A 24,050-nucleotide genomic window follows, 5' to 3' on the forward strand; every position below is an offset into this window, starting at 1 on the left:
GTACCATGCTCTCAGTTGGAAGTGATGGACTGGAATTCATTTCATTGACTTGAGCAGGAAGAGTTGAGACTTTGCTTTATTCGACTCACACAAAAAAGTATGCCAAATGCAGGCCACTCTCCAGACTAAAAGGAAGAAAACCACAAAAAAAAAACTAAATAAAAAAAAACCACATCCTACAAGGCGCCATGTTTCCCGCGGCGTCCAGGCTTCCTCAGCTTCTCGTTCAGAAGCTCCTGGATACGTTTGTTTTGCGTCCGCTCCCGAACTTGGGGAACCCGGGGCACAAAGTGGCTCTGTGGGCCCCTGTTCCCGTCGGCGTCCAATCCCACAATGCCGTAGGAAACCTCACCCCCCGAGTCCTTCGCCATCTCTGGATACGTTGGTGGAAAGGAAGATGAACGTCCGCTGGGGGTGGGGCTCCTCCCGCTGGGGGTAATGACATCATCAGTCGTCCTTAGGGGCAGGTTCAGCGACGTTTGACCGATGGCGGTTACCCTGGCAACAGAGGTTACCGCTGCTGCCGTGGGCGTGGCCTCAGTCAAAAAAGACGGAGGCACGGGCTCAGGAGCAACGAGTTCAGCGACGTCCCAGGAAGCCAAATTCTCGTCGTCGTCATCGTCGTCGTAATCCACGTAAATAAAGTCGGTGGTGCTGGGGATGGGAGTTACTGTCCAAGCACTGCTGGTGGGGGAAGGGCTTGGCTGTAGTGTTACGGTGGTGGCCATGCTAAAAAAATAACAAAAAGAGCATGTATGAACAAATCTCTTGTCTTCTCCACGAGCATGCCCAATGCAAGTAAGTACGCCGCACTGTTGGTGTTCTACGGGCACACAAACGAACAACCGTCCACACTCACACTCATATCTTGGGGCAATTTGTGTCCAATCAACCTGCCATGCATGTTTTTGGAATGCGGGAGGAAACCGGAGTACCCAGAAAAAAGCCCACACAAGAAGACCGGAGCTGGGATCGAACCCACAACCTCCGTATTGCGAGGCCATCGTGCAAACCAGTCAGGCCACCGTGCCCCCCCGCGAAAATAAATGATTATTTTAGTCTTGGCCGTTATAGCTTGAATGATACAAAATGACCTAGAAATATGAATGAAGATACACACAAACACGTATGAAAGCGGTTGCGGGTCACCTGAAGTTGCTACAAGACTTGCAGCACATTCGTCTGTAGCCAACGTTGGCGCAGTTGCGACTGAGCGACTCCATGCGACAAAACGCAGAGCGGTCGCCTCGACAACGCTGCCCTGCAGAAACAACGTCAACCGTCACGACAGCATAGGACAAGAGCAAGAGCAAGACGGAGCGGAAGGAATTTGCGCTACTTGAAGCAGTCTTAGCTAGCGGGACGTCCGTACTGGATCTGGACAGCCATTGGACCATGAAGTTCTTCGGGTCGCCTGCACGAGGAAAACAAAAATTGGCGCACAATTGGGTCTCTCCTTGTATGGAGGTGTGCTTACACCATTTGAGTTTAGGCAACAATTTTCAAAAAGTTTTTTTTAAGAATTCAAATTAAGCTTACAGCAGTCCGTTAAAACCAAGAACATTTGAAAAAAATGTAAATAAAATTTAGTGGACAACATTTGAAGAAAACAGCTCCCTTAGAAAATATGACTCAATTTAAAGTAAGCAGCAGTCCAAGTCATTCCTTGTGTCTAAAAGTACTCACTGAAGTACTGAGTTACTGGTGAGTAATTATTTTCTGTTAATCAAAGCATGAATGTCAAATAGAAAAAAGATAGACATTAGTAATTTGCATCTGATATTGCCTAAAAGTATGATGTCATTTGAAGCTATGTTATATCAAAACTACCCGGACAAGTGCAACTTTTTCAAAAAGTGACTCAAATAAATGTAACAAAGTAAATGTAGCGCATTACAAGCCATGGAAAAAACTCAACTTTGAAGTCAAGCGTACGTGCGACTCCGCGCATGCTGTGCGATGCACGCTTACCGCCACACGGTGGCGCTTGGCACGTGCGGTTGGTGAAGGGCGGGACCAAACTGCAGTTACCCGAGGACCCTTCCGGCCGCACGCAGGCCACCTGCCGCTCCTGCGTGCCGTTGCCACAGGTGACGGAACACTGCAACACAGAAGCTGCGTCACGGCCACCCCCGAACTTGCAAGCCCCCTCTCGCTGCCTCCCAAACCCTAAGTCACCCCCCCCCCCCCACACTTCCTCACCGGCGTCCAGGGCCCGGCCCGCCACACAGCCGGGCAAAAAAAGCGGTTGCAGGGCCGCTTGGCGTCCGGACGGCGGTCCTGGCAGAACTCGCTGTTGATGGAAAGCCGCCGCCCGCTGACAGAGACCAGCTGGCAGCCCACCCAGCGACGCTGCCACCCGTTTTGTCCACAGGAGGCACTGCAGGCCCCCCAGCCGCCGGTCATCCAACTGATTGGTTGGGAGCAGGAAATCCTCAGTGTGTACACAACAGGGCTCACCGAGTGTTACTATGACGACGGGATGTCACGGCGTAACCCTGAAGACCAGTCGAGCGTTACCGTGACGGGCGACTGTCTGATGTTACGTCACAACCGACTGAGTGTTGCGCAATACCGTGACAAGTGTATGACGTTACCATGGTGACCGTTCAAGTGTTCTTTGTTACCGTCGTTATCCCGGTGATCATTCGAGTTCCGAGATGACTGTTTGATGTTACCGTGGTAACCATTTGACTTTTACTGCAATGTGGAGTGTTCCCATGACGACCTTGTGATGTAACCATGGCGACGTTGGAGTGTTTCCGTGATGTGCGTCTGACGTTACCGTGGCGGGCTGCAGACGTCAAGGTTGCAGCTGCGCGTGACGGCTCTCGGCTTGCTGATGTTGGAGCAGAACGTTCTTTGAACCATCGCCCCGTCGGCCTTCCTTCGGCATCCGAAGCGGGTGTACTGTTTCCCTGGTGACCAGAAGAGAAGGAGTCAACTGGTGTTGTGTTTCCATGGCAGCCGGCTGGCGCCGTACCTCCGCCGCACGACTTGGAGCACACAGACCACTGCTTGAGCGCCCACTCGTAAAAGATGGCATCCTCCTGCACCAGGTTGGACTCCAGCAAAGAGCGCAGGTGGTCTTGAATCACATACTTGTAGGACACCGTCACCTTGGCATCGCCGTGGGAACGGAGCTGATGGAGAGAAGTGTGAAGAATAGTCGCGTGTCAAGCTGATACGAATATGACCTCAAACTATAAAACAACGTGAAAGCACAACATCAGTCCAAAACGATGAAAATGAGTTTGACAGCCGCCGCGTGGTGGTTGGGCGTGCGTCTGTGTCAGAGGTTGAGCGCTCACCATGACGACCACGGCATACTTGAGCGGCCCCTCGGTCTGCACCACCTCCTGGTCCTCGCTGTGAGTGTACTGCCAGGCCACGCCCATCTCTACTAGCATGCGGGACGTCGGCGCCGCGTCCTCGTCGTTCAGGAACAGCCGACCGCTCTCCTGGTTCTTTACCGCTAGACAACCAAGAAACTCAGAGTGATCCGGCTGGCGGGAACCGCGGGTCGGGACCTCAGGATACGGTGACCCCCCCCCTGCTACCGAGGATGTGAGGGGTCCTGCTGAATTCTTGCACCAGAATGTGTCGCGCCCCTCGAGGAATCTCCAGGATCTTCAGGTAACCTAAGCCACAGTTGACATTCCATATTAAATAAATACAAGCGACATGAATTAGTGACTGAAAAAAGCCCCAAAACCCAGAAGGGGAGACAAAACAATTTGTTTTTCATGGCAGCTCTTCCCTGCACTTTTGTTTGCGGATTGTGTGGAGCGCAAACGTGACTGCTGCGTGTTTTACGAAACTACAGGATGGGTGAGTAATGTTAAGCGGCCGGCGAAGCTGCCCGACCGAAGCAGCCGCTTGGTCGGCTGAAAGTTCACCTGCGAGCCTCAAGTCACCTGTTCTGTGGGCACTGCGACTGAAGTTTCCTTTGACCACACGACAGCGGGAGTGATCTCCGCCGCACACCCCGCATCGGTCCTCCTGGCGGTCCGACGCGATCTCGCCGTCACAGCCGACGTGCTGGAAAGGACGACGAGCGTAGGCAGTTAAACAAGTAAGCGTGCACATACGAAGGCACGGAAACGAGACGATGAGACAAGGAGGAAAGGAGACGAGAAGATCATAATGAGGAGACACGCCTCAACTTGACGAATGATAAGAAAATAAAAGATGGACACGACACAAGTGTGAGATGAGATGAGATAAAGACCTCGCACTCTCCTCGCACACACACGCTGTAGGCGTCGTCGTAGGAGCACAGCGTCCCATCATGCACCGCTCTGTTCATGGAAACCAGGGCCGCCGTCTCGTTGGAGCGGCAGAACAGGTTGCATCGCTCATCGGCTGATGGAACACAGTCGCCATGGAGACGTGGACAAACACAGAGAGTGAGACGCTATGTTGAAGGCAGAGATAGTGCGTAGGACAGCTTGAGTATGACATGGTGAATGACACTTGTGGGACTGAGTGTAACATGGTGAGACAGACGGTTAACGTGAGACAGGGTGAGTGAGACGAGTGAATGAGACGTGGACTGATGTGGGGAGTGAGACAGGGTGAGATTCTGTGTGGGTAAAACCTAAAGAATGCGACGGGATTCGTGAAACAGAGTGACGGAAACCTCCAGTAGTGAGTTAGACAGGGTTAGGGAGACATTCGGTATCGTGGGTGAGATACGGAGAATGAGGCATATCGAATGGCGTGAGACGCGGCGTGGGAGATTTGTTGAGTCACACAGGATGAGCGAGACAAAGCAAACAAAACATACACTCATGAGTGCGGCCTGTAAGCACATGGACAATGAGAGATATGAGAGACAACCGATATTGTCGGTAATAGCTCACGAGTGAGACATTTTGAGTGAGACCCAGTGAGCCGGCGCCCCCGTGAGGCCAAGACCTGTATGAGTGTCCACGTGTCTGTGGCTTCAAATAGAAGACTTGCAACCAAAAGTACATTCCCAAATTACTGCCTGATGACTTGAACATGTGGTGCACATACGCACACACACACTTGTGCATACACGCGGACAGACTCATCATATTCTGCTCTTGTGTGAGGGGTGCGTGTGTACACGTGCGAGTGTGTGTGTAGTTACGGTCGGGATGTTCAACAGCCAGCCAGTGATGTTTTTTTCCCTCGTGTTCAAAAACGTCATCCCAGACGCTACACTGCTCTGCCCTGAAAGAAACCACATGTCAAGACACTACGAGTCATTCCAGGGCATTCGTTACTTATTGTTATTCCAGGTCATTTAAAGTCCTCCGAAGTCAATCCAGTCATCAAGTCATTTCAGTCATTCCGATTCATCGAGTCCTTACAAGTCACATGCCAGGGCATTCCAAATTATTCCAAGTCACTCCAAGTCATCAGGTCATAACAGCAAACAGTCATTCGCTCATTCACTCCGATTCAGCCAACCCTGCAAAATCATTTCAAGTCTTTCCAGATGATCCCAAGACACTCCAAGTCATCAAGTCATTGCAGTCAACTCAATCCAATTCATCGAGTCCTCGCAAGTCACTCCAGGCCATTTCAAGTCACCGCTTGTCGTTACATCTTTCCAGTCCTCACCTCGTTCGAAGCCATCAAATTATTATTCCGAGTCATCCCGAGTTATTGCAGACATCAAAGTCATTCCTAGCCATTCCAATCCATCGCAAGTCACTTCAAGTCATTCGCTCAGCTCACCAAGTCAGTCCACAGAATTCCAATTCATTCCAGTTATTCGGTCAATCTAAGTAACCAAGTCGTCTCAGGTCATTGAGTTGATCCCAACTGCACAGTTATGCTTATTTCGAAGACAACCACAACTGTTCCAGTTGTTGTTGTTTTGTTTTGATACAACCAGAAAGGTGCAGTAGACATCCAGTCAATAGCCTGAGACGACAATGAATGACATGGAGTAATGAGATCAGTCATCAAATCAATACAATCACCTCAAGATTCCACATTGGAGTTTACTCACCTGAAGTCAGTCATGGGGTCACACTGGTGTTGTCGGTTGCACAGTTGGAACTCAAAACTGTTTCCAAAGCAGGTGCGCCCCCCATTGGCCGGCCTAGACACAGCAACAGTAAGCCTCTAGTGTTGTGATCAATGGCTGTGTGACAAAATGTTCACTCATCGCCAGCTCGCTTGCGTCTCTACTAGGAAAAGTTCATTAGAATTCCTTTTAGAAAGCCAACTGACCATGTTGTGCACTATGCACATAACAGGGAGTGATTCCGAGCACAGCCTTTGACTTTGGTCGTCAACGGGTCGCTCACTCACGGTGGGCTGTCGCAGTTCCTGGAGCGGATCCGGACACCTCCCCCGCAGGTCCTGGAGCAGCCAGCGTAGGGGCTCCACGAGCTCCAAGCGCCATCTTGTCTCAGGAGGTTTGTGGTCAGCGTAATGCAGAATCCTTTGAAGCAGTGCTGAGGGAGATGGAGATGTGCGGCTTGTAGATGCTGTCATTCAGAGCTCCGATGAACAGCGGCGGCGGCAGCGGCGGGGCGCTCACCATGCCGGGTCCGCAAGGCGTCCCATCCAGAGGCGGACCTTTCGTGGCTCTGCAGAACAAAGGATGGTTGTAGTCGCTGCACCACAGCTGCTGGCAAGGCTGCGAGTTGGGATACTGACAAGAACATCAAACAGAACAGCGTGGATTAACACCTTCTTTATAAAGAGACCAGCTCAGCTGTTGCGAATAAAGTAAGACGTGTGGATGGTAGAGAGGACGTTGCCCCAACAACCGCAACTAAACAACTACAATGACCAGAACGATACCAAAACAAGTAAACAGAGACAAGGAAGAAGGTGGAAGTCAAGACCTACGGCGTTACAAGTTCCGTATCCTGGACCAAAGTCGAAGCTGCACTGCTGCTCCATGGAGTACTCAAACCCTGGCAAGAGGGGTGGAATTGGCCAGTCGGCGCTGAACGGGTCGTCTCGGAGACAGTCGTATGTGCTAACCAGGGAAACACAAACACTTGTGACATCGGGATCGGACAGGACATGGACAAGAAGGGGAAAGGAAGTAGACAGGGAGCAGACAAAAAAACTGGATCGGAAGTGATCAGGAAGAAGACAGGGAGGCAGTGGACAAGAAATGGACTGGAAACGGATGAAGGTGAATAGGAAATAGAAAGCAAGTGGACAGGCACTTCACAAGAAGGGGTCCAGACAGGGACCGACAGTGGACAGGAGGTTTACAAGAATTGTACAGTCCAGGAAGTACAAAGTAAATGTTGTGGAAACATGATGCAGTCTTACTGCAGGTACTTGTGCAGCTCGCTCCAGCTACATCTGGACCAGTGGTAGCGATAGAACGTGGCCTCCACTTGTGGCGACATGATGCTGCCCAGCGAAACGTCGTCATCGCACTCGTTAGCCTCACCGTCGTGCTCCATTCCCAACCTGAGCGGGGACATGCGGCAAATGCCAACGCTAGTGAGGGCAAAGCGGCACTGTCTTTTTTTGTGGTTGCGTGTTGTTTGTGTGCCTCACACATGTCCAATTTCGTGTGCTGCGACAAAAGCTGATGAGAAACCGTCTTCGAAGACCAGAACGCAGCTCTGATGCATCTTACACATTCCAGTGACAGGAGCGTAGCCTGCACAGATTGTTCAGATTAGTGGCGCATTAGCCCCAGTCTTATGCTAGTAGTACTAAAACTTGGTTTAGCAGCAGCGATAGAAGAAGTGGTGACTTTAGCATCAGTCATACTGGCATTTGCGTTCTGTAAGCAGTCATCTAAGCAGTTGGGTCATATTAGCATTAGCACTGGGTCAGATTAGCAATTTCATTAGGTCATATTAGCGCTGGCGCTGGCCCTAGTACCAAGCATGCCAGAGGGTCCAAACTCTCGTCGGCTCAGGTAGACAAGGTGATCATGTTGCTGGTTGGGGTTTTGCTCCCTCTGTTGGATGTAAGACCAGCCGCAGACATTCTCCAAGCTTTTCTGGGCATTGCCCACCAAGATGAGCTCCTGGGACTGCAAGGAAAACCCGTGAGGCTCACAAGTATCGATGACTTCTAATCTTCCGTCAAGCTGGGGAATGTTTGCGGTACCTTGGACGGAGACAGCATGATGATCTGCACCAGAACAATATTGATGTTGGCACCAAGCGACTGATCTTGATAGATCTCGTTAACCTGCAACACATCAGTCCGAACCCTGAAGGATTTGCTTCAACTTCTCCGTGTTCTTCTCAACCATATGCTCTGAACGTTATCCGAAAAATCACAGGTGGGGTATTCCAATCTCATGACTTGACTTCAGTCAGATTGAAGGTGCTAATTTTGAGGACTTGGAACTTGATTCTCATCAAAGAGTCCACTAGACTGTATTGGTGAGGCTGGACTTGACTTAGACTTGAACTAGTCACTTGACCGGTCTTGCATGTTGACCATTTTCAAGACAGCACGCTTCATGTTTTGTGTTTGTAAAAATGTCGTTTTTCTTTTTTTTTGTAGTGCGTACAAACATGGCAAGGCACCAGTAGCCTAGAAAGCCGCACTCAATAGAACGAGCAAAGCCGTCACTCAGGCGGGAGCACGGTTCAAATCGAACCTTCCAATAAAATTCGTTTACCTGATGTGCCGTATCCTCAGTGAGCAATGTCACTCGTTGGCGGCGGGGGGCCATCTTCATAACAATTAAAATGGCGAGTGCAAAAGATGATACTTGACGTTTCATTCAACATTAAACTCAGTTTGAAGTGACCAGAAACACGAAAGAGTCCTTTAAAGCCCAGCAGTTGACAGCACTGGATGCAATGATCTAAAAAGACTCGCTAGGTATTGGTTCATTTTGCTGTCTGTTTGCTCAGGTTTGCCCCGCCGCAGAAACGCATTTGATGCGCCGATCCAGCGATTGAGTCTGGATTTGCAGGCTCAGCCACCAGTACGCCAGGATCCAGAGCGCAGAGACGACACAATGAAGCAAGCATCATGGAGGGAATGCCCGAGATTCAAGGACTGTTTTTGATCAAATTGTGAAACAAGAACGACAACGTGCACGGTTTGCGACTCAAAGACCACACTTCTTTTGACCTGTTTGAGTTTTGTCACAACAACTTGGGACTGGCTGACATACTTATGACATCGACACATATGTGACTTACCCGCACCTCTCGTACGGCCACTTACAATGTTCATAAAGGTGAGAAGATATTTCTGGATGTGTTGTTGTCCGTGGAAAAGAAGCACAGAATAATCCACGGCCAGCAGGACCTGCGGAGGCAGGAGGATGAATGTAGTGACGAGTTGCGAAGGAACACGTGACTTCCGTTACCTCAACGTTGAAAACATCTGCCTCCTGTATGTAGCGCCGCTGCCGTCGCCAACCCGAGGCAAACTCGGACCTCAGCGGATCCGAGGACCCTAAGAGAGGATCTGACGACACCGGAAAGATCTTGAGTGAATCCCAACAGATGTCAATGAATAATAATGACTAGGAATAAGAATTCTTCTTACCTAGCAGGAAGTCCACAGTTTGATTGGCTGGCCGTTGTTTGGACTTGATGATCGCGGATGATGGATAAACAATGTGTTGTCGTCCGCCTTCGTCATCATCTTCACGTTGGCCTTCCAGCCCCCAGCGATGCAACGGCTCAATGAAAAACTCCTCCTCACTCGTTCTGATCATCCCAGCCTGCCCACACATACCCGACCTACTCATGTACTGGAGATCTACACAAGATCTACTGGACTGAAGGCAGAATTTAAGGTTGACAGAAGATCTATGCTTATTTAACGACAATGGACTTTGCGTTGACTGAAGTGGTAATGGCGTTTTAATCAAGGTCTCCCAAAGATCTACTGACGGTTCACTGAAAATCTACCGAATATCCACTTTATGTCTACGAAGATCATTCACTGAAGAGCAATAGAATATGGACCCAAGATCTCAAGAACGTCAATTGAGGTCCGACTAGTGACCTCCCTAAGTTCTACTGCATCTGGATTAAGGACTTTCTGACCAACAGACCCCAGACTGTGTTGCTCGGCCCCTACACGTCCTCCACCCGCACGCTGAGCACCGGTTCCCCTCAAGGATGCGTGCTGAGCCCTCTCCTATACGCCCTCTACACCTACGACTGCAGCCCGGCCCACGGCAACAACACCATCGTCAAGTTTGCTGACGACACGACAGTGGTCGGTCTGATCTCGGAAGGTGACGAGACAGCCTACAGAGAGGAGGTAAAGAGGCTGACGGCTTGGTGCGAGGACAACAGACTGCAACTCAACACTGCAAAAACAAAGGAGATCGTCGTCGACTTCAGGAGGAACAAGACGGTGCCGCCCCCCCTCTGCATCGAAGGCGTGCGTGTGGAGAGGGTCCACACGTTCAAGTTCCTGGGAGTACAGATCTCCGATGACCTTTCTTGGACACGCAACACCACAGCAGTGGTAAAGAAGGTCCACCAGCGTCTGCACTTCCTGAGAGTCCTCAGGAAATTCAACCTGGACAGGAAGCCGCTGCTAGCCTTCTACCACTCGTCCATCGAGAGCCTGCCGACGTACTGTGTCTCCACCTGGTACGGCGGCTGCACTGAGGCGGACAGAGTGAGGCTCCAGAGGACGGTCAAAACAGCGCAAAGGATTATTGGCTGCCCTCTCCCCTCACTGTCGGACGTCTACACCGCCCGGTGCCTCAGAAGGGCTCTCAACATCGTCAAAGACAATACCCACCCAAACTCCCACCTGTTCGACCTGATGCCCTCTGGCAGGCGCTACAGATGCATCAAATCGAGGACCAATAGAATGAGAAACAGTTTCTTTCCGAGAGCCATCTCTATTCTGAACTGTCACACACACACGAGACCACCCTTACCTTGCAGAACAGCATCGTGATGTGTTTTTATATACCCTATTCAGTATTATTTTCCATTGCACTCTCTTATTTATCTAATTTATAATTTTGTCTGTATTATTGTTGTATTGCACTGGAGAGGGGAGCTCTCTAATCTCGTTGCACACTTGAGTACAATGACAATAAAGGGATTTCTAATTCTAATTCTAATTCTACTGCGGACCTACTGAAGCTCTGCCAAGGATTGACCAGTTGTCTACTCAAGAGCTACTGAGTGTTTACTGAAAGTCTAGACAATATCTACTGGGGCTTTTCCAAAGTTTACCGAAGATGCGTTTGCTGAAGATCTACAGAATATGCAACGAGGATCTGCATTGGCATCATATCTAATAAAGAGCGACTGAATGTTTCCTGTGCATGTACCGACCCTCGAGAATCCAGAGCAGATGAAGCAGATTGAGGAATGCGTTTGGTGGAGAATAGAAGAGAACAGGAAGTTGTTGGGAGCAGCAGGAAGTTTGCAAATCAAGACGTGTTTCAATCTAAGAGAGCGCGTGAGTACGAGTGAAAAGAAATCCTTCCCGTGTTTGCGCAGCTCATTCCTTTCAACGAGTCTCATCTTTCCACGACATCTGGATCCCATCACAGCTGCACTCCGACATTGCAAAAAGCCAGTGCGGCCAATGTGCACGTGGCTGCTGCTGTTGCTGTTTTTTTTTTACAGCCTTTGCTCGCCCTCTCTCACATTCCCTCTCTCTCATTGCATACATCTGGCCGCTATCTGACTTTCTGACTTCATTTTCTGTTTCCCAGCCAAGGAACACACAAAATATAATTCAGGGGTGCAAACAAAATATCGGAGTGGGACCACTCTTTCCTGAAATAATGACTTTGTCTCCCAAATGTAACTTGTGAAACCTTTCCATTTTTCTGTTGTATCTGAGAGGCAACGGGCGGGTTCGCCGATTTATTAAACCTTCTGCAATTCCTTTTTGTACGCGTCAATATAAAGTAAGTCTGAGGGTTAGCCACACGATAAGATCCGTCGAAGACAAAGCATCATTAGCGGCCCATTGGCGTGAAGTTGGGTCATTTCACACCAATGCGCTTGGAAATCACAGCTTTACTTTGTTCACGCAATCACAGCGGCTCACTAAGTTTGTCTCCAACATCAACAGACGAGAAAGAAAAAAAAAAAAAGCAAGATCAGTCCCATTCATGGAAAACGCCAGACAATACTGTCCGACTTCATATTTTCCGACCTTCATACTATATTACAGTCGCTCTCGTTTGATCCCAGAAGGGTTTTTGAGTTTGCGGTTAAGATCTGGGCATGCCCTTCATATTTGTCAACTGCGGGTATGTGAATCCTTAGAGACTTTCTCGTGAACAAGGCCTACATCTGGGTTACCCAAGGCCGGTCCTCGAGAGCCCCCATCCAGACTATTTGACAGGTTTCCCTCCTCCAACACACCAACAACTCATTATCAAGCTCCGCAGGATCCTCGTCTCGAGCCTGATCGTTTGAATCAGGCGTCTTGGGGCAGGGAGGGATGGAAAACATGTGGGAAAGTGGCCCTCCAGGACCGGAGTTTGATACCTGGCCTCTACATTACACCTGATACTGCTAATTGCTAGTTTTCTGCTAAACTTTGTGTGCACACGCAAATATGTGTCAGTAAGATGAGCGCAACGTATGAGGTGGCATGCTTCTCACCAGCCGTAACGCTGTACATGATATTATACTCGACTGAGCTAAGCTAAATAGCTAACAGTTGTGTAACAGGCTGCCACTGCGGCTAACATGCTAGCAGTTTGCTAACGAGCTTATTGTTTGCTTGGCAAGTGTTTGGAGAGGCACCACTCACCAGTCCGTCACAGTTGCTCAGGGCAACGGCTGCGTCCGCCATGTTGGACACGCCCCCCGTGTACAAGCAGCCAGTGTCTCTGATTGGCTCTGTGCGCTTATCGGCCGCCTCCTGCCACCACTCCACGGTGGCACGCGGCGCCACCAGGCGACGGTTGGCACGCAGCCGCAAGTGCAGCTCCTGTCCAAACACCGTCACGTTGTAGAAGACCTCTGACTCCGGCGTCCATGCGGTCTCGCTCCAGGGGGCGTGTCTTTTGCTGCGGGGCGAAGACTGGGAGGAGACTGACGTTGACAGGAAGCGGCCCTGCGAGTCAGTTCTGATTGGACGGACCACGCTGAACTTGGACAAAACCTCATGGAGCGAATCTGAGAAAGACAACCCATCACTTGCCTCGTTGAAAATGACTCACAGCCCTTCACCGAATTATTTTTTTGAAAATTCGAAATGTAATCCTTTATCTAATTGATAAACGGCGACTTTTTTAAACGATAAAACCAATCGATTGTGACTGAAACCCAATCCGGCACCTGATGGATGAAAGACTTTTCCAAATGACAAACCTCATGGATGACTTCTCCGGCTGCCACAGCACACGATGCTGCAATGCTATGCAATGCAATGCGGCGTGTTTCTTATTGGGGACGATCTGGTGAAGACTGTTATTTATGCAGTCTCGCTTTGTTGAGCAGACTTAAACTAGACTGCTAAATGCAAATTGTTATTCCCTGGACAATATGTCTTCTGACGGGCAACCGCACGCATTATCACATGATGCCAATTCCATAGACTGCATGATCTCTTTTTGTCTCTGGTTGATTGCTTGAAGGATCGAAACCAAACCACTTCACATTTGTAAAGAGTCGCAAGTGTGAAGTAAAGCAAAGATGACAAAGCGCTCGCTAGCAACTTGTCAGACTTTTCAAGTTCAAGAAGGCTAAAGTCATACACAGCCCATTTTTACAACTTGACATGACTTTATATGACATAATCACCCAATCAACATACATACTCGCACTCCAGATGAGTGAATGAAGTCTTTATGCCGTCAATAAAGTATGGATCACGCACACGACTATTTATTCGGTCCTTTCTACTCGGATTACATGTAAAGTTCAATCGACAGCAATATTCGTTGCACCGCTTGGTAGTATTTGTGGTTACCTGTGTTGTGGGCGCTGACGGCAGAAACGCGCGCAAATACAATGAACACCGCGCACACTAGCAAGTCCATGTCTTCATGTCTTCACACGTTCACGTCTTCATGCCTTCATGTCCCGGCAACGGACTCTCACTGTGAGCGTGTGAGCGCACTCACGCAACGGACAAGTCCTCCTGACTCTTGACTCCGCCCACGCACTCTGTTCTCCGAGTGTGCGTGTGTGTGTGTGTGTGTGTGCATGAGAGCGAGCGAGGTGCAGTCAAAGTCAGCAAGAAAGAAAAGAGTAACATGATAAAATCACAATTCGGCAACGCAGCCAATCAGACCAGCTCTAGTTGGGTGATGTCATCAGTCATCATGTGGGAGGAGTGGGAGGACGAAGTTCAGGAAAAGTAGGATCGAAGATGAGGAAGAACAGGGAGTCAAGGTGGAAGAGAAGTGGGAGGAACAAGAGGAAGAAAAGAAGAAAGCGGTCAACGTCGAGGAGGTGGAAGAGGAAGAGGATGATCATGAGGATGACGAGGAACGTCGCGTTTCGGCGATCCAGGCGACGAAGGCCGAGACTCTGGCGTAGACGCCCGGCCGCTCAGGACGACCGCAACCGATCCCAAAGGACGTGACACCTGTAGGCGACCGGTCACAGAGGAAGTTGATTCCCGAGTGTTGGTCGTGAAACTGAAGCGTTCACAAGAGACTGACCAATCAGAGTCCAGCGTCCTTCCTCCACACACATGAGTGGACCACCAGAGTCGCCCTGTTGCGCAAAAAAGTCAGATGGTGAACTTTGAACTCTCTCACGGACGTCCAACCGAGTTGGGTGGACGCTCATCACCTGACATGAGTCGACTCCGCCCTCCGGGAAGCCCGCACACAGCATGCTGGACGTGATGGTGTACTCAGCCAAGGCGTGCTGGCATGAGACCCGGTCCACCAGGGGGACCTTGGCCTCCTGCAGAATGTCTGGAAGGGAACCTGAGCAACACACATGCACGCACACACACGCACACTTGCGGACAAACAGGTAGCGAGACAGACATGTACACAGATGGACAGTGGACTGACCCTCCTCAGCCTGTCGTCCCCATCCAGCAATCCAACATTTCCTTCCAGCTGTGAACTCTTGACCGTTTTCAGGTAAACACACTGGCTGGATGAGATCTGTGCAGGAACACACACACACACGCACGCACACACACAAAAGAACAGGAAAGTGATTTCCGCTTTACCGTCACAGGAACAGCAAGTCGACTTCCTCGCTACTATCCCAGGAACGGGAAGTGGATGTGTGAGCTCGCGTGTCGTAATACCGGTAAAGTTGGTGGGTGAGCTGAGGCGCATCATGGCGATGTCGGCCTGTTTGCTGACTCTGTTGTAGCGTGGGTGGACAAGCACGGCATCAATTTGGAACGAGTGCATGTCACCGGCGTGGCTCTGAGCCCGAAGACCCAACTTGGCCGACCACCGGCTCAGGGGGCGCTCCTTCCTGTCAAAGGCAGGGCGTGTCATCCAACTTGTCACCCAATCAGACTCCATTTTCAAAAATGTCAATCATCGGCCAGATTTGCTCACCCGTACACACAGTGGGCGGCGGTCAGCAGCCAACGGCGACCGAGCAAGGCGGCACCGCACACATGGCGACCATTCCAATGCAGTGACACCATCCAGGGCCACGCCCCATTTGCAGCATCCGACCCACCCACTACTCGGACCTCCCCTAATTAAAAAAGAAAAAAAAAAGCTAGCGGTAAATCTTGTTGGAAATACCAAAAAATTCAGAACAGTGAACCAAGGGACGCGTGTTCGGGTTCACGGGAAAAAAAACACAAGTACATACCAGTACCATTCATGGCTGCTGATTGGTCAACGGTGTCATTGGCGACTAAACGAACACCGCATGCTGACAGATAAGGATAACAAATGTAACGCGGTGACTTGATCACTGAGACAGGAACGGTGCAGATACTCACGCTGGTTGTCACAGCGGAGGGAAACTATGCGGTCGCCATGGCAATGCTCACTGAAAAACGACAAAGAGTTAACGTAACTCGCCATGGCCCTCCTCAAGTCAACTGTTCACGTGTTCTAGAAAGGAAAACTCTCCAAAATGTTTGCGTCCAGGTACCTCACGCTGGATTCCAGACTTCCATTACCGGTGACTTGGACACTCGTGAAAGGTGAATCTCCCGGTACGGCAGGCAGCAGAGTGGACACCCCGGACCTGGACAACGGCAATGAGCTACAAGGGTCTACAAGTAGTCTATTTGCATTTGTACTCAAATCAGGCCCTAGAGTTCGTCTTCCTGTATCAGGGCTGACAAGTTGTCCACCTGTCTCCCAGCTGGGCTGGTCTTACAAGTAGTCAACATGCCAGGTCCAGTAAGTATCCTTCCTGTACACTGTATCACAGTTGGTGAAAGGGTCGAGACCTATCGTTGATCATCTACGTGTGTCCCAGGTACCGATTGGGCAAGTTTTACAAGTGGTCTACATGTATCCTAACGACTGAAGTATGGAGTACCTGATCTGGTTCCTATGTACTGTCAGGTCCTACAAGTACTCTACCATGACCCAAGATACTGAAGGACATATAGTCCTCAATCTGTATTCATGCTACGTACTGATCATGTCGTAGAAATGATATATTTCCATTCAAAGTACTGACAGGTCAGTTCGTTCCAACAAACAGAAACTAACCTTTCAGGTATTACAAGTTGTCTACATGTAATACAGGTACTGACTGGTGTGATAGGTCCCACAAATAGTCTACTTCATATCCCATTATGGACGGGTCGTGTCCTAGAGTTGGTCTACTTGTAGCTCAAGTACAAATTACTCAACCGTTGCCCGAAGCAATGTTTGGGCAGGTCTTACATGGTGTTAACTTGTATCCCAAATACTGGCTGATTTTACCTGTATCCCAAGTACTGACAGGTGAAGTGAGACAGGCGAGCGGTCCAGGTGTCTGCACACACGGTATACAGGAAGGAGGTGATCTGAAACTGGAGACGGCCGGAAGTGTTCGCCTGCAACACAACTGAACCCGTACGTCTTTGTTGTTTACTCAATGTGATCAAATCCCATTTCACATAAGCCTCACCGCAGTTAGCTTCATCTGAAGCGTCGCCACAGTCGACCCTTCCATTACACTGATGGTTTCCGTGGATACAGGTACCTGTCCCGCATTGGAACTGGTCTGCAGCGCACGGCTCTGCTTATGGCACACAAGCACACATACAGCTGAGATCTGTCAACCTATTGGTTGTTGTTTCAATTCAGCATAGCTCACCTGGGGATCCCAAGCCAAAACCGGAGATGAAGTTGGCTTCGAACCCCCGCCCGTGACCCGAGCTGTCCGTGAAGAACCAGACTGTCACTTGATTGGTCGTTGAAAACAAGTCACGGGCAGGGCCACTGCTGCCAGTGAGAATAGCTGTGAAAAGCAAGTTGACAACACGTATTACGAAATTAGCCATAAATCCGTCTTCTTATTCTTATTCAAGTGGCCGAACCCAGCCGGCAACATCCTGGGCTTCCAGTCAATTCCAGGCCACATCTAGACAAACAACATTCACACTCATGGACAATTTCTTGGTATTGAATTAAGCTAACATGCTTTGATGAAAAGCAGCACCCCCAAATCTGAGACCATGGTCTTCAGTCGGAAAAGGGTGGAGTGCCCTCCCCAGGTGGTGGAAGAGATCCTGCCCCAAGTGGAGAAGTTTAAGTATCTTGGGGACTTGTTCACGAGTGAGAGGGTGATGGAGAGGGAGCTCGAAGGTGCGGCATCTACTGTGATTCAGATTATGTATCGGTCGGTCGTGGTGAAGAAGGACTTGAGCCCAAAGGCTAAGGTTGTCAATCTATGTTCCGGCCCCCCACCCACGAGCTGTAGGTTGCGACCGAAAAAACGAGATCCCAGAGATAAGCAGCCGAAATGAGTTTCCTCCGCAGGGCGTCCGGGCTCTCCCTTGAGGATAGCGTGAGAAGCTCCGCCATCCGGGAGGGACTCAGCGTCGAGCCACTGCTTCTCCGCGTCGAGAAGAGCCAGATGAGGTGCCTCTGGCATCTGATTAGGATTCCTCCTGGACGCCTCCCTGGTGAGGTGTTCTGGGCATGCCCCACCGGCAGGAGGCCCCGAGGACGACCCAGGACACGAATGGAGAGACTATGTCTCCCGGCTGGCAGAGGAACGCCTGGGGATCACTCCGGAAGAGCTGGAAGATGTGGCTGGGGAGAAGGAAGTCTGGGCTACCCTGGTGAAGCTACTGCCTCCGCGACCCGACCTCGGATAAGCGGCAGATAATGGATGGATAGACGGGTCATTGGCTAACTTGCGATTTTTGGGAGGAAAAGCCCACTCAGGACTGTTAGGCTGATGAGCGAACTACTTGCACACCGTGCCACCATAATTATGATATGATATATTATTATACAAATATAATAAATACCAGCTTACCCAGTAAAGTGGAGTTCGCCCCCACCCCGTCGCGCACTTCTACTATGTCGTAGTTTTCTTCAACATCGAAGTCCAGGAAGTGGACTTGGATGTTTCGACCTGCCACAGCGTGGAGCACCCACTCGCCTTTGGGAGCAAAGGATTATGGGTGATTTCATATCACTTTCATAAACAAAGGACTGTGTTGGGAATCTTTCTCTCCTTCCATTTAGGGAGGGATTCCCTTGACAGCCTCTGTGTTCTCACAGCGAGCTTTGTTCCCGTAGGGTTGCGGGTAATTTGGCGAGCTGAAGGTGGAGTTTGGCTCCCACACGTCGAAAGGACCTCCGCAGTCAGCTGACCAATCAGAAAAGAGAGGGCAGAGTCAGTCGGCTTTCACGCGGAATCATTAAGGACCGGGAGTGAAGTGGTGACCTGGTATGGTGGGCGCGGCAGTTGGGGTGGGCACTAAGGTGGGTTCAGGTGGGGCGGGGCCACAGGGCTCTGACGACAATGAGATGTCATCCAACGCAATGTCATTTCTTATCCCGCCTCTCTTCAGAGCTTCGAACACAACCTGCGCACACCGGACTTGAGTCAGTCTGAAACCAGTTGGATATCAAAATGTAAGATTCGAAACACATTGAAAGAAGTCTGAAATCATTTTAAAAGGGGTGTGAAGATTGTAATCTATTTGAAATCAGAGGGTTTAAAACATCTTGCAATCACACTTCAAACCTTTTGAAATCATTTGGAAATCAATCTGAAATAATCTTAATGTCAAACCTAAATCAGATTAGAACAAATCAATATTTTTGATAACCAATGCCAATTAGGGATTACAGATTAAAATTAATTTGAAGTAAGGTTTAAACCAGTTTTGAATTCATTTGTAATCATCTGTTGGCGATCAGATTTCAATAGGTTAGCTTTTGCAACCAATGAGTAATCAGGTTTCAATCAATTTCCAAATCAGGTTTGAAGCCATTGGGTATGTGATCTGCTTTAAATCCATTTTAACTTAAAAAAAAATGTAAAAAAAAACCAAAACATTTTTAATCAGTATAAAAGCACTGAACTCACAATTAAATCAGTTTAAAACCAGATTTAAAATGGTTTCAAATCAAGATTTAAATCCGTTATCAATCCTCTTTTGCGGGTTGAAATCATTCTATCATCAGCTTGAAAGCAATTTAAATGTTGTCAGGTTGTAACCACTATTAAATCAGATTGAAAGTGGTGTGAAATCAGTTGACACCCTGCTTGAAATCTGTTTGTCGCCACTTTCTACTTCAGTTTTTAAACTTGTTTGAAATTAATTTGAGTTGCATAATTTGACCCACCTGTGTGTCGGTGGTTGAGTTGAGGAGCACTTGTCCGTAGTTCCAGTTGTCGCCATAGTTACCTTCCCTGTGGAATAGCACCTTGGCAACAGCGCCTGGGGACATGTCACCGAGCAGCAACACTTGAAGACGGTGGACTTCTTCTCCAAACATGTGATACCTTCACCCGCAAGTGCACACACACGCACGCACAGCCACGCACGCACACACACACACACACACACACACACACACCCCGACACACACACACTGTTGAGATTTGATTAGAAACTGGGAATCATGTCCTTGTCAGTTGGATCTGTTTTTTTTTTTTTTTTTTTTACCAAAAGCGAAGGCACATAGGTTGGGTGGCCGGAGTTAGGGGCAGGCTGTAGATCCTGAAGCTCTTTAGCCATTGGCCGGGACTCAGAGGGGTTATCAAGTAGAAACCTGAGTGAGTAAACACGCGTGATTAGCAGCTACGCTAACACAGTGCTAACACAATGCTGATATGCCAACCCAAGACCTGACCTGACCTGATTCAAGGCCAAAAATCCAAGACTTGATCAAAGCCTTGATGCTGAAATTGATATAGAGCCAAATCCAAGACCATATCCACCACCTGACCTTAGACCTGCTCCAACACTTGTTCTAGTACCTGATTTGGACCTGATGCAAGATCTTATCCAGGACATGGGCTGATAGAGCCAAACGCGAAAGTGATCCGACATCTACTGACCAACACCAGAACCTGGGATTGGATTTGAGCTGAAATTTGATCCAGGAGCTACCCGGACTTAACCTTGACTTGATCAAGACCACTAAAAGCTCACCCGACAGGTTTCCTAATGTGTGGTCTACGCTGGGGCCACTGAGTGGTGGGAATGTGGCGCCTCTGTTTCGAAGCCAGTCACCATCGTCCTCATCTTCCTGCCTCCAGAAGCAAAGGCCACGCTCAAATGTGCACGCAAGCTTCTGCAAATCTGAAAAACATCACCAATATCAACAGAGTGACGCTGCTTTTGCGACAGCGGTTTACAGGTAGCAGCATGAGCACCGGAGAGTGCCGAGAGATTGCTGGTACTGAAGGTGGCGTTGAACCCAGACACATCTTCAAAATTGTCAGAGGAAAACTCAATAGTGGATTGGTCGGTCAGAAGCCAAACAGTCCCGGGAGGTGTGGAGCCCGAGAGCTCGGCTGAAATTGAAGAATGAATGATTATGATTCAGGTCCAGATCTTGATCAAGGCCTGTTCTTGATACTGGACTTGAAACTAAATCCTATACAGGACCTGAGACTTTATTCAGTATTGGATCCGGACCTAGGGCTAGGACATACAAAGTATTAGATTAGGCTCTAAAACAAAACTTAATCTAAGACCTGTTCGAAGGCCTAATCTTGTCCAGGACCTTTTCCATGACCTGATCAAAAACCTAATCTATGGATGTGTTTCAAAACCCGTTTTAAGACCTGACACAAGACCTGATTGATGAACTGACCAAGGACCTAAAACATAACTTGATATGGACTTTAATCTAGATGTAAACAGGGACCTAGTCCAGGATCAAATCCAAAACCTGACCTAGAATCTGAGCAGGCCCTGCTGTGCGCTCTCCTGACCTGCCATCTTCTTGTCGGCACCCACTCCTTCGTAAAGTCTCACAATGTCGACATTGTCTCGACTTTCAAACCTGTGGAAGATGACCTGGACAGAAAATCCACGTTGGGCCCTGAAGGCAACAACGAAAAAGATTTATGGTTGAGCTTCAGCACTGATTGGTTGCCAACCAATGGTGGTCAGCGCCTTGCGGTAAGTCTTTTGGACCTGATGATCCAGCGACAGAAGCTGCTGTTTGCGGCTGAGGCGAACCATCCGGTTGGGCCGTGCAGCACAAACTGTCCATCACAGGTCGTTGCTATGGAAACAGGCGCATGCGATTGTCTTAGCAACAAGCAAGCGACTCGTACGCAAGTGCCGTGAAAGTAAAGCACCGACCGCAGCGGGTGGCGTCTTCATCTGAAGCGTCAGCGCAGTCGTCGATGCCGTCGCACAGGCGCTCGATGTGGACGCACGTGGACGAGCGGTGGCAGGAAGTGTGCGAAGGCGGACACGTGACTGGATGCGTGCGGACAGATGGACACGGGAACTGAGTTGAGGACGGGACATGAGACATTTCGCCGTCCATTTTCTGGAGCACTTAGTCACAACTGGGTCGCACTGACAATATTGACAACCGATTAATTGGTCACCAGTCGACGACAGGCCACATACAAAGAAAGAACGGCCCAGTCGCCAGCCAATGGGCGCCTATTGCCGAATGCGCATTTCTCTGCTCTTTCCCACCCATGGAGAATTTCTTAGTTTTCACCGAAGCTAACATGCTAGCAGGCACGGACGGGTGTGCGAGAAAAAAAAACGGTGCAAACATGAGCAAATTCAAAGTGAGGCCAGAAAATGTCTTGCTCACTCGTGAAAAGCGTCGTGGTTGGCGCGGTGACAGTGGCGGCGGCGGTGGAGGTGGCCGTGACCTCCTGCTCCTCCTCTGCGGAAAGGCAACGTGAGCCCGGTGAACTTCAAGCTGGCGTCAGCTGCAAGCTCACCCGTGATGCGGATGCTGTCTCTGTCCACGACCAATCCTCTGCTGTCCTCCATGCCCGCCTTCATTTGTTGCTCCGCCTCCTGCCTGTCCACCCGCTGCGTGAACCACAGGCTAAAGGTCACCAGCACGCTGCCCTGACTGAGTGAGGACGTCGCCAATCATCAATGTGATCAAGAATCAGTGTTTAACAATCAATAAGTCAGCTCAATAATCAATAGTTAGTCATGGAAAACCATCGTGCAATCATCCCAAATCAATGAATACTCACTCACGTGTTCTGTCATCAGCGTGTTCAACCCTCGTGAGGAGAAGCAGCTCAAATAATGAATGGATATCCTTACTAGGGTCATGCGAGGGCTCGCTGGATATTTGTTTTGTCTTTCTTATTACCAAGGCGCGACAAATAAACGATAAAGATCCGTGCCGTCTGACTCCTGAGACTTGACACGACTTTTGCGTAGCTAAATGTCCGAAATGTAACCAGTCTGGGTTTGGGTGCGCATTCTTGCTCAACATATCTAAATACAATTGTTTTGTATTGAGTTGTATGAGACGTTCTTCTGGTCTCTATTTTTTATGTGTTTTAATTTGGGTCCTAATTTCCCGCTAATTTAGATGCGCTTTGTCGCAGCCGCAGCCGTTGTGAAATGCGCTATAGAAATTAAGTTGGATTGTAATATCAATGGTCAATAATCAATTTTTGATATTTATTGAGGTGATCAGTGACCGAAGCGATCATCGTCATTGATAAAAATCGTCATTGTGTTCGAGAGTCAGTCTATGAATCACGAGTGAGCAATATGTTCCATAATCTTTCAGTAAATGATCAATTACGAGTGCATGCGTGTCGTGCGCGTGTTCCTCACGTGAATCTGATGACGTCACACGCCACGAAGCGCCGGCTGAGCCCACCGCGCCTGAACGCGTCACGTACCTGTCGACCAATCACGAGTCAGCCCGGCGGCCCTCGCCCAATGGGATGCGTCGCTCACCAGTTGCTGGACGTCGAAGGCAAGCGACTTGAAGGCCGCGCTGCTGACGTTGCGCAGATCCGGGATGAAGTCGGCGCCGCGCGTGATCGCCAACTCGCCGCGTAGCCCCGCCCCCTCGGCATCTAAAACACACGCCGCGTCCCGTCAGTCGGGAAAAAGACCCCAAAAGATTGAGGTGGGGATGAATTGAGGAGCTCACCCGGTAGCGTCGCCCACATCAGCGCCGTCAAGGCGGCGCAGCACAGCAGCAGCAGAACGCACAGCGCCACCAGCAGGCAGTTGAAAGAAGAACAACCGCCGTGCCCGCGCATTCTGGACCTTGGCGCGCCCACAACCTGACACACTGATTGATTGAACCTTGAAGGACTGCAATCGCGACAAACACGCAAAGTGAGAGAGAATGAGTGAATGGGTGAACAGGAGCAAGAAGCACAACCAGCAATTAAGTGAACTTTAAATGAGTTCATAAATGAACACATGAACGCACACAAGCACCAACAAGTAAATGAGTGAACCATGAAGTCATTGCGCACCAAAAAGTTCAAAGCGAGTGAAAAAATGAACACAAAGCAGTTCAGTGAGCAAATGAATGAATGAACAAGTGAATGAGCGCACAAAAAAGCAAATCCGTGTAAAACTAAGTGTGAGAGTGAATATGGAATAAGTGAACAGTTGAAAAAAAAAATAAACAGGTCAGAATAAGTGCGTGAACAAGTGAAAGAGGTATGAGAATATGAGGGAAGACATTAACAATTGTGAATAATCGGACGTGTGAACGAGTGACTCACCTGCAGCTTTTTTTCTGTTTTGCGGGAGAGAGAAGTTTTGACGACTTTTTATAACCGAGC

The 24,050-nt window shown here is 49.4% G+C and overlaps 2 protein-coding genes across 8 annotated transcripts; both read right to left on the reverse strand.

Moving 5' to 3' along the window:
- Nucleotides 1–58: 58 nt before the first annotated feature.
- LOC148320637 (A disintegrin and metalloproteinase with thrombospondin motifs 2-like) lies at nucleotides 59–14,001 on the reverse strand. 2 transcript variants are annotated; one of them, XM_088279448.1, is made up of 25 exons: nucleotides 13,855–14,001; nucleotides 12,691–13,058; nucleotides 9,484–9,661; nucleotides 9,302–9,402; nucleotides 9,157–9,240; nucleotides 8,077–8,160; nucleotides 7,846–7,999; nucleotides 7,513–7,618; nucleotides 7,279–7,422; nucleotides 6,841–6,973; nucleotides 6,527–6,640; nucleotides 6,295–6,440; nucleotides 5,990–6,082; nucleotides 5,120–5,202; nucleotides 4,232–4,365; nucleotides 3,918–4,041; nucleotides 3,561–3,641; nucleotides 3,312–3,475; nucleotides 2,984–3,143; nucleotides 2,786–2,918; nucleotides 2,203–2,410; nucleotides 1,972–2,101; nucleotides 1,340–1,414; nucleotides 1,150–1,261; nucleotides 59–729 (listed from the first exon to the last, which is right to left on the reverse strand). In XM_088279448.1, exons 1-25 carry the CDS (start codon nucleotides 13,922–13,924, stop codon nucleotides 177–179), a joined length of 3,732 nt encoding a protein of 1,243 aa, XP_088135574.1. In that variant the 5' UTR covers nucleotides 13,925–14,001; the 3' UTR covers nucleotides 59–176. The 2 variants fall into 2 exon arrangements, with proteins under 2 accessions (XP_088135574.1, XP_088135573.1); XM_088279447.1 differs by having other exon boundaries at nucleotides 1,150–1,414.
- tmprss15 (transmembrane serine protease 15) lies at nucleotides 13,654–24,025 on the reverse strand. 6 transcript variants are annotated; one of them, XM_088279454.1, is made up of 27 exons: nucleotides 23,402–24,025; nucleotides 23,203–23,324; nucleotides 23,077–23,144; nucleotides 22,212–22,348; nucleotides 22,079–22,153; nucleotides 21,607–21,726; nucleotides 21,436–21,526; nucleotides 21,231–21,340; nucleotides 20,667–20,807; nucleotides 20,443–20,592; nucleotides 19,954–20,059; nucleotides 19,631–19,790; nucleotides 18,723–18,864; nucleotides 18,555–18,644; nucleotides 18,309–18,434; nucleotides 17,139–17,282; nucleotides 16,950–17,060; nucleotides 16,763–16,886; nucleotides 15,975–16,070; nucleotides 15,820–15,869; nucleotides 15,687–15,749; nucleotides 15,422–15,566; nucleotides 15,160–15,335; nucleotides 14,915–15,010; nucleotides 14,685–14,824; nucleotides 14,552–14,606; nucleotides 13,654–14,475 (listed from the first exon to the last, which is right to left on the reverse strand). In XM_088279454.1, exons 1-27 carry the CDS (start codon nucleotides 23,718–23,720, stop codon nucleotides 14,360–14,362), a joined length of 3,273 nt encoding a protein of 1,090 aa, XP_088135580.1. In that variant the 5' UTR covers nucleotides 23,721–24,025; the 3' UTR covers nucleotides 13,654–14,359. The 6 variants fall into 6 exon arrangements, with proteins under 6 accessions (XP_088135580.1, XP_088135576.1, XP_088135577.1 ...); XM_088279450.1 differs by having other exon boundaries at nucleotides 14,685–15,010; XM_088279451.1 differs by having other exon boundaries at nucleotides 16,763–17,060.
- Between the last annotated feature and the right edge of the window lie 25 nt (nucleotides 24,026–24,050).

Source organism: Idiotropiscis lumnitzeri, chromosome 17 (genome assembly GCF_059441095.1).
Source record: "Idiotropiscis lumnitzeri isolate Australia: NSW breed Sydney's pygmy pipehorse chromosome 17, RoL_Ilum_1.0, whole genome shotgun sequence".
NCBI classification, from domain to species: Eukaryota; Metazoa; Chordata; class Actinopteri; order Syngnathiformes; family Syngnathidae; genus Idiotropiscis; species Idiotropiscis lumnitzeri.